The sequence below is a fragment of the Pterocles gutturalis genome, unplaced genomic scaffold (genome assembly GCF_000699245.1).
Source record: "Pterocles gutturalis isolate BGI_N339 unplaced genomic scaffold, ASM69924v1 scaffold36628, whole genome shotgun sequence".
Classification (NCBI taxonomy): Eukaryota; Metazoa; Chordata; class Aves; order Pterocliformes; family Pteroclidae; genus Pterocles; species Pterocles gutturalis.
This window is the reverse complement of record NW_010119268.1, coordinates 1-13453: the sequence shown is the minus strand read 5'-3', so window position 1 is coordinate 13453 and position 13453 is coordinate 1. Positions and strand designations below refer to the sequence as shown.

The window sequence follows — 13453 nt, the reverse complement described above, 5'->3', positions numbered from 1 at the left end:
AGGAATCGTCCCCCCAGCCCCATCGCCCCCAGTGCTGGTTGAAGCAGGAGTGACCTGGCTGTCGGTAAAGTGGAGCCCACCAAACGGCGTGTCTTCAGATGACTCGCTCACTTACAGTTTAGACATGGAAGAAGAAGGTTCTGTAAGTGCTGGGTTTTGTTAGATGTGTAAGAGCCTGATAGGCTGCAGTGCTTTAAGAAAAAAGTTAACTCTGTATTTAACTATCAAATAAAATGGTTGGAAAGTATGGCATGGATTCATGCAACAAAGATAAAGTTCAAGCTAAAAAAAAAAAAAAGGATCAGTCTGATCTGGTTTTTGTTTTATCATGGAAAATTAGTGACTGCGTTTGTTCTTATTTTCCCTCCTTCCCAGGGTTACGGCTTCCAGCCACAGTACAATGGAGATGAACTCTCATGCACTTTAAGGAATCTTAGGAGGAGTACATCCTATAAGTTTAGGGTTTGTACTATGTTTTGTTTCTAATTTAATTATGACTGCATGCTTTTCTGGAGTTTCTGCATTTTCATTTAGCTAAGAGAGGCAGCAGAAAATTACCTGCAGTACTTTTGTTATAAGAAGTTTTTGTGAAATCATAATACAAATCAGATATTTTGCACTAGCTAATTTTATTTTCTTATAAATTCTTGTCTTTTCTGTTTGTTTTTTGGTTTTGGTTTTTTGGGGTTTTTTTGCATGGAAGAACTTTATAAATCAGCAGGATATTACTTGTAAGTTTGATTATATATTCCATTCATTCCTGAAACAGCTCTTTGCCTACAACAGTGAAGGAAAAAGTAGCCCTAGTGAGGTGGTAGAACACAGCACCAATCCTGACAAACCGGGACCACCAAGTAAACCAACTGTCAAGGGCAAGATCCATTCGCACAGTGTGAAAGTTACGTGGGGTAGGTTACCTTTTGTTAACCCTGGCGTTGGGTGCTGCTTACACGCTCGTGTACGTACAGTCACTCACTAATGCAGATGGAAAAACAGAGGCTAACTCGGGCTAACTAGCTGTCTCTGCAGGTATCGTTATTGAGGGATAAATACTTAGCATTACCAAAAAATTGCAACTTGCTATATTTTGGGGCTGTAGTACAAAAGTAATGTTTTTCTTTATTAATTTTAGGGAAACAGTCAATGCTATTGTCAGTTGTAACAGCCTCTGGATTTACTGTGATGCTTAAATAATCTTCCTGTGCTCTGAAAAAAAAAAAAAAAAAAAACCAAACCTGAAATTGGCAGTATTTTCGTTGTTACCCTTCCTGGCATAATCACAATTAACAATAGAAAAAATATTGTTCTGGAAAACATATTGTGAACAGTTTTCTGTTTCTGTCTGAATTGAGCTTTCTGCTTGAATGTGTCCTATGATGAACGAATGTTCTCTGAAAAAGCTGGTAACAGAATAATGCATTATTTTTAAATCTTCTAGAATTTATTTTAAGATGTTGATTTCTTTCAGAACCACCCAAAGATAATGGAGGATCAGACATTACTAAATACTTTTTGGAAATGTCGGAAACATCAGTTGGTAAGCAATCATCGTTAAGTACTAATTCAGCTTGTGTGCTAATTCAGTGTACTGATCCACTGCTCATTGTTCTTGCAATTACTGTTCCCTTTTCACATACATATCTTGTGTTATACATGTTCTCTGCATAATTGATCATTCAAATTTTGATTCTGGGGCTTGACTATCTTCTTAATAATTGTGTAAGATAATTATCAAGGTTGATTTTTGCAGAAGTTTTGTCGTATAAAGAATTTTCTTTCTTTCCTCAGGAAGTAAATGGGACACCATATACAGTGGTTCCCAGAGAGAACACGTGTGTGATCATCTGAAGCCTGGCACTTCGTACAGAATGAGAGTTTATTGTGTCAGTAAAGGTGGAGAAAGCCAGGTGGGAAAAACGAGAATAAATTTTATTTTGAAAACCATTTCTATTTTTTCGTGAAATGTTGTTTTGTGTTTCCTGTCTAAAATAATACGTATCACTGCTAGGCTTCTGATGTTATGACTGTTACGACATCAGCTGTTCCTCCTGGACCGTGTCATGCTCCATGCCTGGCAGGCAAAGCTAAGCCCAAGGAAATCACTTTACAGTGGGGTAAGCTCCAGTGTTTCTGGGCAAAATATTTTCCTGCTTTTAAACGTCAGAACAAAAATGCAAAATCTGTAGAAATTTTCAAGGGGAAAAAAATATACATAGATGTAGTCCATGTCCATAGTTTTGTTGTTTGTTTGTTTTTATTTTAAGACCAAAGCTTGCTACCCACCTCTGGTTTGGAGATGTGTGCATGTCCAACAATGTGGTGAGACTTCAGCAGAGAGAAATGTGTTCAGTCAGAAAGCTTGCTGACTGCCTGGTTACTGGCGTGTTTGGCAATTCAAAAATTAACCCTCCTTATTTTTAACTCAGTAAAGGAGATAATAAAAAATTAATGAAGATGCACTGGGTTTTTTGAAGGAAATATGTGGAAAATATCTGAAAAAACCTGATGAAGGCCACCTTAAACTAACCTATCCGTATCTGAGGGGGGAAAAAATGCAAGCTTCATACAGTGTTTCTGCTCAGATAGATGATGAAAGCCTGCAACCTAGCTTTTAGAATGTATCTGACTCAGCTTTTAGCTTGAGAAGGCCAAGTAGAAACTATTTAAAAGAAAAAGTGGTTTGTGAAAATAATAGGGGAAAAAAATTCTCTTTTTATTTCCTAGGCCCACCATCTGTAGATGGAGGTTCCGACATTACAGAGTATGTTGTAGAGATGGCAAACTCGGAACAAGATGAACGCAGACAAGTGTACCAGGGTCCAGCATCTGAATGTGTAGTAAACAGTCTGCTTCCAGGGAGAACATACTGCTTCTGGATACGAGCAGCAAATAAAGTTGGGGTAACCACTGTGCTACTGAGATTGGTTTTTAATTTATTTTTTTTTTACACAAGAAAGAGTAATGATACTATTGTCTTACAAGCCTGATGATATTTTGTAGCTTCTGTGTTCTGTTAGAGTTCTGTTGAAGAAGCAAAATTTCTTCCAGCATAAAAACACGATTTAAAGAAGATTCAATAAATTAGGGCTGCAGGAAGGACCAAATGTCCCCCACTAAGGGGGTGTTCACTGGGTGTGTTGCATTTCTGTCGTTGTTTACTGGATTACTGACAGCACCTCAGGTAACTAGTCCAAAGTTAGTGCTGGCCATTTCTCTACTTTTAGTCATTTCTTTGACTGCAGTGTAAGCCCCATGTTTCTGGCTGTGAATGTTTATGCCTTAGACTGTGGGAACAGTATTGTGTAGAGAGGGGTGTGTTCCAATAATGCCAGGTTTGAAGAAGGTTGGGATAAATGTTGGTTGCATAAAAGTCTTTCTGAAACAGGACCCAGCTGCTTCTAAAGCCAGATCCTGGCTACAGGGCAAGGAGGAGTTACAAAACCAGAGCAGTGGGAGTTAGTGGGAGGATTACAGAGGTCTTGGAGGCACGGGGCCAGTTTATAAACTACCTGAAAGGAATTTTAAACGCAGCTGTGAAACTAACCACCAAACTCTTCTATTTATTTTTCTGTCAAGTTAAAAATAATTTCCCCAGCTCATACACTTGCACATCGGTTTTTGCTTTACTGCTGTGTCTGTGTTCATGCAGTTGTATTTTCTTGCAGTTTGGCCCTCACTCGGACAAAGCAGAGATCTCCACTGCTCCAGGACCCCCCGATCAATGTTGCAGACCCCTGATAACTTGTAAAAGTGCAACTTGCGTTGTAGTTTCATGGGAGGTAGGTTTTTATGATTTTCAGTAATACACAAATTAATATTTGGCTTTTAGAATTGTAGCGACACATGTCTGATACACAGAAATGGAAGAAACAACAACTGGAGAGGTGGAATATTTTAAGCACATTTCTTCATAGAGCTATAGGTTGGTTTTGTACATTTTGCCAGCTATTTATCCCTTAAACCCACAGAGTCCTGCCTGCAACGGCGCAGAAATCAGCGAGTACAGACTGGAGTGGGGACAGGTGGAAGGATCAATGCATATCATTTACACGGGCCCTTGCCAGAGCTATGAAGTAAAAGGTCTCACACCTGCAACCACATATTATTGCAGAGTACAGGTATGAAAAGCCTTTTGTTATGTGTTACTAGGCAAATGAACAAGCATGTACAGTTTGAAGGAAAACTCCAGCTAGAGATGAATAAAGTTACATACTGCCACCTACTAATGCAATATAGGAGGTAATTGGTAAAAATGCTTTCCCTTCTTCCCCTGTCCCTCCTAACTACATGTTTCTAGAAAGGAAATTTAGATCTGGCGTTGCATTAATACCAGACATTTTGCCATATTTACATTTTATTTGGGAGATTTTCCATTCTCTTCCAAATTGCTTTTAATGACCTGCAGAAGGAAGGATGAGAGATGTGACTATCTGGTTAGCAAAACACAGATTTGGTAAATGACACCTGGTCACTCTTTCAGGCTGTGAACGTCGCTGGAGTTGGGTTGTTTGGCGAGACCGGTGTGGTGACAACCCCTGCATCAGTGCCTGCAGCAGTGTCAGTACTGCATTTACTTGAAGAAGATCAAATGGAAATTTCTTTTCCTTTGTCAACGTGCCTTGCAATTCAATGGGAAGAACCCTGTTGTCATGGCTCAGAGATCACTGGATATAATATAGAATATGGGGAAAAGCAGCTTGTAACTGTCGGAAGAAATACAAGCCATGTTCTTGAGAATCTGCTGCCTGACACTCTGTACAGGTAATAATTAATAGTTTTATTCTGAAACCACATTTGACATTTGTAGGATTTTCAGTCCATAGCTTTGAGGGTGGTGTTTTAAATTTTTAGCGCAATTTCTCCTTCAGCTCACAGACTATTTGCCTAATCCACTATGAAATTAAAAAAAAAAAAAAAAAAATTGTCATATCCAGAATCAAACCGTGACGTTTTAACTGCAAGAGTTCTGATTGCCATGTTAATATTAAGATTCTGATTCAAAGCCAAGGCTTTATTCTAAGTTTTCTGGGTTTAGAATTTTTTATTCTAAGCAATGGATATAATGGGATGATCAGTAAATCACCAGAAGAGGATGAACATACGGGTGAGAGTCGAGTAGCTGTTCCTGTGTTGCACATTTAGTCTTGGTTAAAGCTTAGTTCAGATGATGGATCTTCAGTGTCAGTGGGAGGCAAACGGTTCAGGTTAACGCGGAGGACCTGGGCACTTGTTCACTGAACAGAATAAACCTGAACAATACTGAGAAACACCAAAGCTTCATTATGTTGAAAACAACGTAATTATGTTGACTTGTTTTGAAGCAGATTATTTTTATAGTTCATTTCTAACTGCATTTTAATTGCCTTATTGTTTGGAGTTACATTCTTTACAAATTTTAACTCTTGCTCTATTACCTAGCATTTTTCAGGACCTCGGTAAATTAACCGTATAGCTGCTCTCCTCACATTTCTAGAATTCGAATACAGGCCATAAACAGCTTTGGAGTTGGTCCTTTCAGTCATTCCATTAAAGCCAAAACGAAACCACTACCTCCTGACCCTCCTCATCTTGAATGCGTGGTCTTCAGCTACCAGAGCCTTAAACTTAAATGGGGTGAGGGTCCCAGCAGAGCTTTAATTACCAACCCTACACAATTCAACTTGCAGATGGAGGACAGGTTTGGCAGGTAAGGTCATCAGAATGTGGAGGATATTGTCTCTTTACAACTTCACGTCAAGTTTTTAAGACATTTTCAGTACTCTCTCTTCTGTTTGCACTAGTAAGTCATCTGGGCTTCCCAAATTTGCCCCTTAGTTTGCATGTGTGCGTCCCATCTTTCAACCAGGAATGCTGTTAATAGCTGTTGCAGTAGTATTGACTTGTAAACAGTAAATGCGAAGGAAGATGGTACGAAATTACTATTTATGCTGTCAGCTTTTTTATTTTTTGGAAATTCTAAAATGAAGTCCAGTTTGCATATAAGAAACATGGGGTTGACAGCTGTTCTTTAGCTTGAAATTGCGACTTATCTGGTACACACAGGGTGTTCTCTGGATTCAAATGAAGAGTTTGGTCATGGAGTTTCAGTGTAGCCTGTGTCTGCCTGTGGCTTAGTGCCTGGGCAGGTCGGGTGAATGCTTGGTGAACGTCACTTCAGACTTCCACCAGTACGAACAGTGTGTGTCGCTGATTTAACGCCCATCACGAGCTGCTGATGACAACAGCGGAGCTCAGACTGCCTGACATCTGCTGTGCACACATGTAGGAACCTGGGGCACCCAGAATATATTGTCGCTCTTTTGTACTTAAGTTAGAGATTAAAGTGCTCCACTGATGATATTGACATACACATTTGTGATTACTGAATAATTCCAATTTGTACGTATTCTATGTTTGCTGCAGGTTTGTTACTGTTTATAACGGTCCTTGTCATACCTACAAGGTACAGCGGCTCAGCGAATCCACTACGTACTATTTTAAAATCCAGGCATATAACGATGCTGGAGAGGGAGAGTTTTCTGAAGTTTACGCTTTCACTACAACTAAGTCTCCACCTGGATCTCTTAAAGGTGAGCATACACTGCCCTAGAAACTTCTGCAGGCTACTCACCTCTACTAGATTGAGTGCTACAGCCTGCCTCTCCTCCCAGCCCAGTGTCTTTCCAGGGCCTTTGTGGGACAGAAACGAGCTGTGATGGGCTCTACAGGTGCAGGACCAGCATGTGGCCCTCTCCTGCACTGTAGCTCTCCCAGCCCTGACAGGGAGGATTTCTTCTACTGCTTTTCCAACTGGAAAGTCATTTTTCAGGGTTATCTATCCTTTGATATGTTACAACAGTACATAAGCAAATGAGAACACAATTCCTCTGATCTTCACCTTCTAATGTGAACATTAAAGATGGCCATTAGAGAGAGTAATTCTGAAGATCTGAATGCTAATTACCTGCAAGAAAATTGGTTGAGTCAACATGTTCTCTCAGCTCTGGAGGAGATACAAGGACATAAATGCTATTTTCTCGAATTATTTGAAAGTGGTTGCTCATCTGTACAAGCACTAGACATCAGAAGCTCATCTTGTCAGCTTGAAAAGTGTCACCTACAAATGTTACAGTGATAATTTTTTAAGCTTATGAAATACAGCAAAGAAAAAGAATGAAACAAATTTTAATAGTTACAGTATTGGAATGACAGTTACCTCTACAACTTTAACCTTGAGCTTTTAGATTTACACTGCCCAGATGTTAGAACTGAAACATTTTCAATAGAAAATGTACAAAAGCAAAGCATACTTTAGGCCAGAGTGAGAAAGATTCTTTGTTGTTACTGCAATTAGTGCCTGTTTGCTACATTAACTCTGAAAATGAGTCACTGTAATAATTGGTGATTTTGGCCACTTCCTTCGGATTGAAAAAACAAGAACATTTGTAGAGACCGATGTTCTCTTTTTTCTAAAATGACAACAAATTGCTTTTTTCTAGCACCCAAAGCAAATCAGCTGGATGAAAACACTTATGAAATCACATGGGAACCTTTGCAGCCGATGAAAGGAGATTCCATTGTTTACATCCTTCAGCTTGCTGCTGGGAGAGAGTTCGATCAGGTACCTTTTCTTTAACATAACAAATTGGGGGGGGGAGGTTACTTTGAAAAATGGTTGCATAAAAAGATGTTTGTATTTGAAGGCTCAAATTCTGTTTGGTGGTGCTAGTGGCAGGAACACTTTTTGTTTCAGCAAGGGACTCATTTTACAGTCCTGGCTTCCAGGGTGCTGCATTCTGTGTCTCAGTCAGTTCCCCTCAATGAGGCTTCAAGTTGGACAGCTTCCAGTACAGCATCCTGCTGTTCTGCCTGTTCACGCCATCAAAGGTTGCCCCAGGTTAAAGATCATAAAGTTTCAGTTGCTTGTTGACTCTTTGCTTCTGCTGTAAAGGGAAATGACTGTGAAGGCGCACTTGAGAGTCATGGGGAGAACTGGTTATCTAGAAGTGGGTTAACACTGGTTTATCCTGTTCTCCCAGCCCTTCCCTTGGCCCTTTCGATCCTTAAAATCTTCTGGCCTGTGCCATGACTGCCTTTGTTAGTTATGGACAGCTCCTGCCCCACGTTTATGGGGGTGCTATACAGAACAATAGTTGTGCAGAACAATTTTTTTTTTTTCTGAGCTTCACAATCTAGGTCTGTCAGTGTGGGGCACAGCAGGAAGTTTTGGATTATTCACCAGAAAATGAACCGTAAGTTCTTCAGAAATCTATTCAGAGATTTTATTAAGTGGACTCGAAGAACTTCAGGCACTGTCCGGCGCTGCAGGTGCTCCTAAAGCAGAATGGAAAGTATCGTGTACTGTTTTTGAGATGAATCCCATGTAAAGTGATTCTCTCTTCTTCTGACCAGGTATACAAGGGACCAGAGACTTCCTTCCGTCTCACAAACTTGCAGACAAACTGTGAATATCGGCTCAGAGTCTGCGCTGGCCGTCAGTCCCAAGACTCTACTGGATCCCAAGAACTGTATGGACCTTACAGTCCCAGTACAGTGTTCTCATCTCAGAAACAAGAGCTGGTTCCAGCCTGTGCTGATCTGACGACGGAGCTGGCAGAGACTAAGAAGACATTACGTGAAGAACGCTTCATCGCTATCGTTCTTCTCTGCGGATTCGCAGTGGTTGCGATTTTATTCGCTGTTGTTATTCAGTACTTTGTAATCAAGTAGACGAGAGCCTGCTCAGTACTCAGCTTTTTGTACAGAAGCTATTTCGGGTATTTATGGTTAGTTCTAATGAAAATCCTAGCTGGAAATGTATAGTTACATGCGTTTCCACTTTTGCTGCTGGCTAACAGTGAGGCTGGGTTGGCAGATCCTTTCCAAATACTGAACACAGATTTCTTGTAGAAAGGGTAATCCTGGGTCCTCTGTAATCAGGGTTAGCTGTTAATAAAACAGCAAAAAAAAAAAAAAAAAGAAACCAGCCTTATCGTGCACACCGGTGTCTGTGCACGCTCTCCCTCTCTCCGAATTCCAAGCGGGGCCCTTTGGCTGGTTAGAGAGAGAAGGCATGAACAGAACGAGTCCTTTTCCAGTACAGCTAGAGCAGTGGTAGTCGATCCGCAGTGTTTAATCAGGTATTGTCGTAGTTTGGTATACGTGAAATACAGCAGCACAAATGCTTAAGCTTAGAGCAGAACTGTATTGCAGAACATTACTAGAGCATACCACATTTAATATGCTGTAGAAGGAAAGCAGAATATTGACTTTGACTTAGCGATATTACTACTTTACAGTTATTTTTTAATATTTTGGATTCAGTAATAATCATTTCAAGTGTTAAAAAGTAGAGGGTGCCAGCATTTTTCGAATTTTAATCAAAATGCTAGACAAAAGGCGAGCAGGAGGCGATGGCCGTACCGCAACGGCGTTCGTGCGGCACATCGCAGCGAAGGCCCCTGTCGTATTGTACATTTCTGAATGAAATGCTTTCTGCTGTTGGGGAGCAGCTGTTGGCCCAATCCACATTTCACTCTCAGTGCCTGAGAGAAAAGTAATTTCCTGTGCTTCTGAGGAAATCCTTGCCGTGTTTTCAGAAAAAGCACAGGTATTGTCTTTAAGGAGAAAGAGTGCATTTATGATAAATGTTACACTATTTGGCTCAAACTGAGCAAATGTTTTTGTACTATTATTAACCTAAAAAAAAAAAAATAAAAAAAGTTCAAACTGCTTTTGGATGCCCTTCTAACTTAATCTGAATTATCAAATTGTACATGAAATAACTCTTTTTAGATAACATTTATACGATGTTTTAAATGACTTGCTATCCCAGTGGTAGCAGCTTCACATTCCATTGTTTTCTAGATGGGAATGTTCAGCCTGCTATGAGCTTTTCCGAAACTCGTCCTCTTTGTCTGGGGGGTGTTTGTTTTTTTTTTTTTTGTGGACACTGTGCACTACATGTGACTGTTCCTGTTAAATCTGCTTGCGAATACCTAAAGATGAGTCTGACAGCTGTCTTCTTTATATCGAATGTTTTGAAAGCTGGAACTCATAAATTTCAACCGTGTTTCAGAATGGGTCTTCCCAATAGTGTTTGGAAAATGCCACGGAAAGGTAGAGTTAGCGTATTTTGCAAAGACTACGGCTACACTTTCTATACATCAGAGCGATGCACTTGGATGTGGAATGTTGGGTGTGATAGTGCTACAGGTGAAGTATTTCCAGTAATTAATCACTTTAAGGGTCTTTCTCCTATGGCAGTTGATGAATAATGTTGCGTTATAGTTTGAGGCATTGTGTTGTATTTCAGATGTGGAAAACCTAAATTATGACATAGTATCGCTTAATACTCTTCAAAGTAGATTTATGGTGCAATCTGAAATTAATCTTTTCAAAATGTACTCATCATTTTGTACTCTATTTATTTTGATTAAAAGTCCTGGAAAATGTATGTTTGAATGTATTGTTCTACTTGTAGCAGAACTTTAAGTTAATCATTTATTATATCATAGAAATCTCTCCCTCCAGTGTTGGAAAGAGTTTTATACAGATATTAGTCTTTAGTTTGCAGAAGAGTTTACAATCTGTCTTTATTTCTCCTCATAGTCTACTTTTAGCAAATAAGACAAATCTCTGTTGCCAAAGGGTTATTTCTTTAACTCTTAGAACAAAGTTTGTAGAGATTTATTTGGCAATAATATTTCTGATAATTTTAAAAGATAAATTAGGATTGCAGAGTAAATACTAACAAGTCGTGACTCCTAAAACATGAAAGAAAATTCTTTTGTAACTGCCACAAAACATTCATGTTTCCAGAAGGTATCCATGAAAGCCTACCCCGGTACAGATCTCCCATCAGCTGTTACCCATTCCAGAACCATGTACCCTCATGGCATTAATGTGTTAGGTATCTTCAGTTCTTATATTGTCATTTTGAGATATCTCAAACTTATGTTAAAGCTGCCATGCGTTGTATTACTAAATTGTAACTATCAAATAGATAATATATTTAATACAGCCAATAAATAATACAAATGTATTCAAATTTGACTGCAGGGTTGTGTGTGGTTTTTTTTCTGGATTTTAGTCTTACTCAGGAGCAGTCGTTTGTGTAGAACGTAATTTAAGCTGAAGAAGCGTGTTTAGCGTTTTTACTAAGAGTCATTGAGAGTTGCCTTCATTTTTCTTCCAGAAAGACTCTTTTATTTGTGGGAATTATGGAATCATTAAGGTTGGAAAAGACCTCAAGGATCATGTTTTCAAAATGAGACTGTTAGCCTTGGTTTACTTTCCGCTTCAGAAAAGATCAGAGATGACGAGCTGGAAAGCGCCAGGGCAGGGGAGGTGAGCAGAGAAGGGGCCAGCGCCAGGGAAAACGCCAGAGAAGGCTCCAGGAAGCTGGAGGTTAACTGCACACAGCCGGGGACAGCGGGGACACTTGGCACCAGAGAGGTTGCGCATCCTGCTCAGCTCAACAGCAGGATCTGTCCTGCCACGGTCCTTGGAAATTCCTCCATAACTCAAGAACTGGGCGCTGGCAGAAGTGAGCGGGGTACCCGCTATGAAATGAACCTCCTCTCTTCTCGGAGCTCTGCTCTTTGCAGTTTGTCTTGTCTGAAGGACTAGTCAAAAGGCAGCGTTTGTAGAGCCAAACAGTGTGGGATTTGGGCTCGAAAGGGCCGTGCTGAGCACAGTCACTGCATTGTGTTGACAGAGCCTCAGTTCTAACATTGGGGAGAATTCTGAGGCCATTTCCAAGAGCTGGAAGCATTGGCTGTTTTATTTTTTTTTTTCCCAAGAGATTGCGGCGCCGCAACATGTCAGAAAAGCAGTCCATGTGCCAAGGCTGTACTTTGCTGCACCTTAAACACCTCTACAAGACCTGTCCAATGCTTAACTGTGTTGGTGATGTAAATGATGCACCCTGAGCAGAGCTCAGCCCTGGCCGGTGCATGCTTGCACAGGCTGAACAGCGTGCGGCTGTCGTCCCTATTTCTTCGAGCAGATTGCTCCCAGCTGGGAGACAGTTGCCTTTGATGAATATCCTCAGTTCAGCGGTGGCAGACAGAGGAGACAGCGCTCAGCCTGGCCACGCCGTGACCCAGTTTCCTGTTTTGCACGGCTGAAAGAAACCCCAGTGTCTGGGCAGAGATGAAGGGTGACCGCTCTTTCATTTGGCCAACATGCGGTGCCCACAGCCCACTGAATGCAGGCATTCACGGCACGGCCGTGCCCCAGAGGGCTGCTGCTGGGCAGGAAGCTTTCACAGCCAGGCAGAGCTGCTCCTGCTCAGCTTCCCGCACCGGAGGCATTTGTGGCCTTGGGGACAATATCTCCCGTGTGGAAACTGCCTCTCCATGTTTTCTCCTCCCCGCTGGTTTCCAGGCAGAAATGCTGCAGTAGCTGCAGCTCTTGGTCATGCTGCTCAGCCTGGAAAGTCACCTCTGCGCAGCAGAGTTGGTGGGGAAGGCGGTCACAGCACGGCAGGAGATCCAGGGGGGCAGAAGGGTCTTTGTCTGCTTTTGGGGGTAAACCCAGAGCCTTTTGGCAGTACGAAGTATCTTGCTTTTTTCTGCATCGGGAATAAACGGCAGTGATGGCAGACGGCCCAATGATGCCAAGTTTCATCCTGACCCACAGCCTGCATGAGGTGGAAGAGCTCCCCTCCCCCTCTTCCCTAAAACAACGGGGAAAAAAGTGGGTTTTGTTTGTTGTCTAAGGTCAGTGTCTGGAATTCATCCTCCCTTCCCTCCTCACAGGATATTTTTGTGTAATATACTCTGACTCATAAAAGTCAAATGACTTGGACTCTAACGCTACGCTGCTTCCAGCCAAAGAGCTCAGCAGAGGCATTCTGGCCGCCTGCCCCTCCAGCGCTGGCGCAGGGCTTTTCCAGCTCCTCTAGTTTTGCGGCCGGCCTGCCCCTGCCCCCTGCCAGGGCGAGCCTGGTGCCCCCATCACCGGCAAACCCACAGCGTGGGGGGACAGTACACACATGCAGGGGCCACGGCAGAATTGAAAACTGCTCTTATATTGAGGCAGGCTGAGTGTGCAGCTGCAGGGGTTCAACATCATCCTCGGTGTAGATGAGAATGCTGCTGCTGGAGGGTTCTGCAAGGCATTCTAGGCACGAATCAGAGGGACCACCAGCTAATGGCTGTTTATCTCTTCTTGCTCTCAGAGGAGGCTGGCTTCTCTTCCCCGTGAGCTCAGCTCCTCCAGCGCGGGTATCTCATCTTCCTCCAGCCCGGGTATCTCACCTTCCTCCAGCCCTTGCTTCCTTCGGACCGCTGTGGCTTGTGACAACACTGCAGCAGCTTCTTCTGGCTGCTGTCCATCCCCCTGCTTGACAAAATCACAAGAAAACAAATTTTTTTTTTTTGGTTCTGTTTAGCCTCAGAAGGCAAGAGAGAAACGTTTGATGAGACTCAGTGGAAGGCCAGGCCAGCCAGCGGGAAAGCCCTGCTGC

General features: G+C 41.9%; 1 protein-coding gene across 1 annotated transcript in view; it reads left to right on the top strand.

The window, feature by feature from the left end:
• The window catches only part of LOC104463988 (fibronectin type-III domain-containing protein 3a-like), a gene marked incomplete at its 5' end in the record, with an annotated part of 21173 nt that extends 11460 nt beyond the window's left edge, over positions 1–9713 (top strand). Inside the window, 14 exon segments of the mRNA XM_010076520.1 lie at positions 1–142; positions 376–462; positions 770–908; positions 1469–1537; positions 1789–1907; positions 2009–2114; positions 2725–2900; positions 3666–3779; positions 3969–4118; positions 4481–4761; positions 5474–5686; positions 6403–6569; positions 7479–7600; positions 8392–9713. The exon segment at positions 1–142 is cut by the window's left edge and continues 15 nt beyond it. Coding sequence (XP_010074822.1) covers positions 1–142; positions 376–462; positions 770–908; positions 1469–1537; positions 1789–1907; positions 2009–2114; positions 2725–2900; positions 3666–3779; positions 3969–4118; positions 4481–4761; positions 5474–5686; positions 6403–6569; positions 7479–7600; positions 8392–8709 — 2203 coding nt within the window.
• Between the last annotated feature and the right edge of the window lie 3740 nt (positions 9714–13453).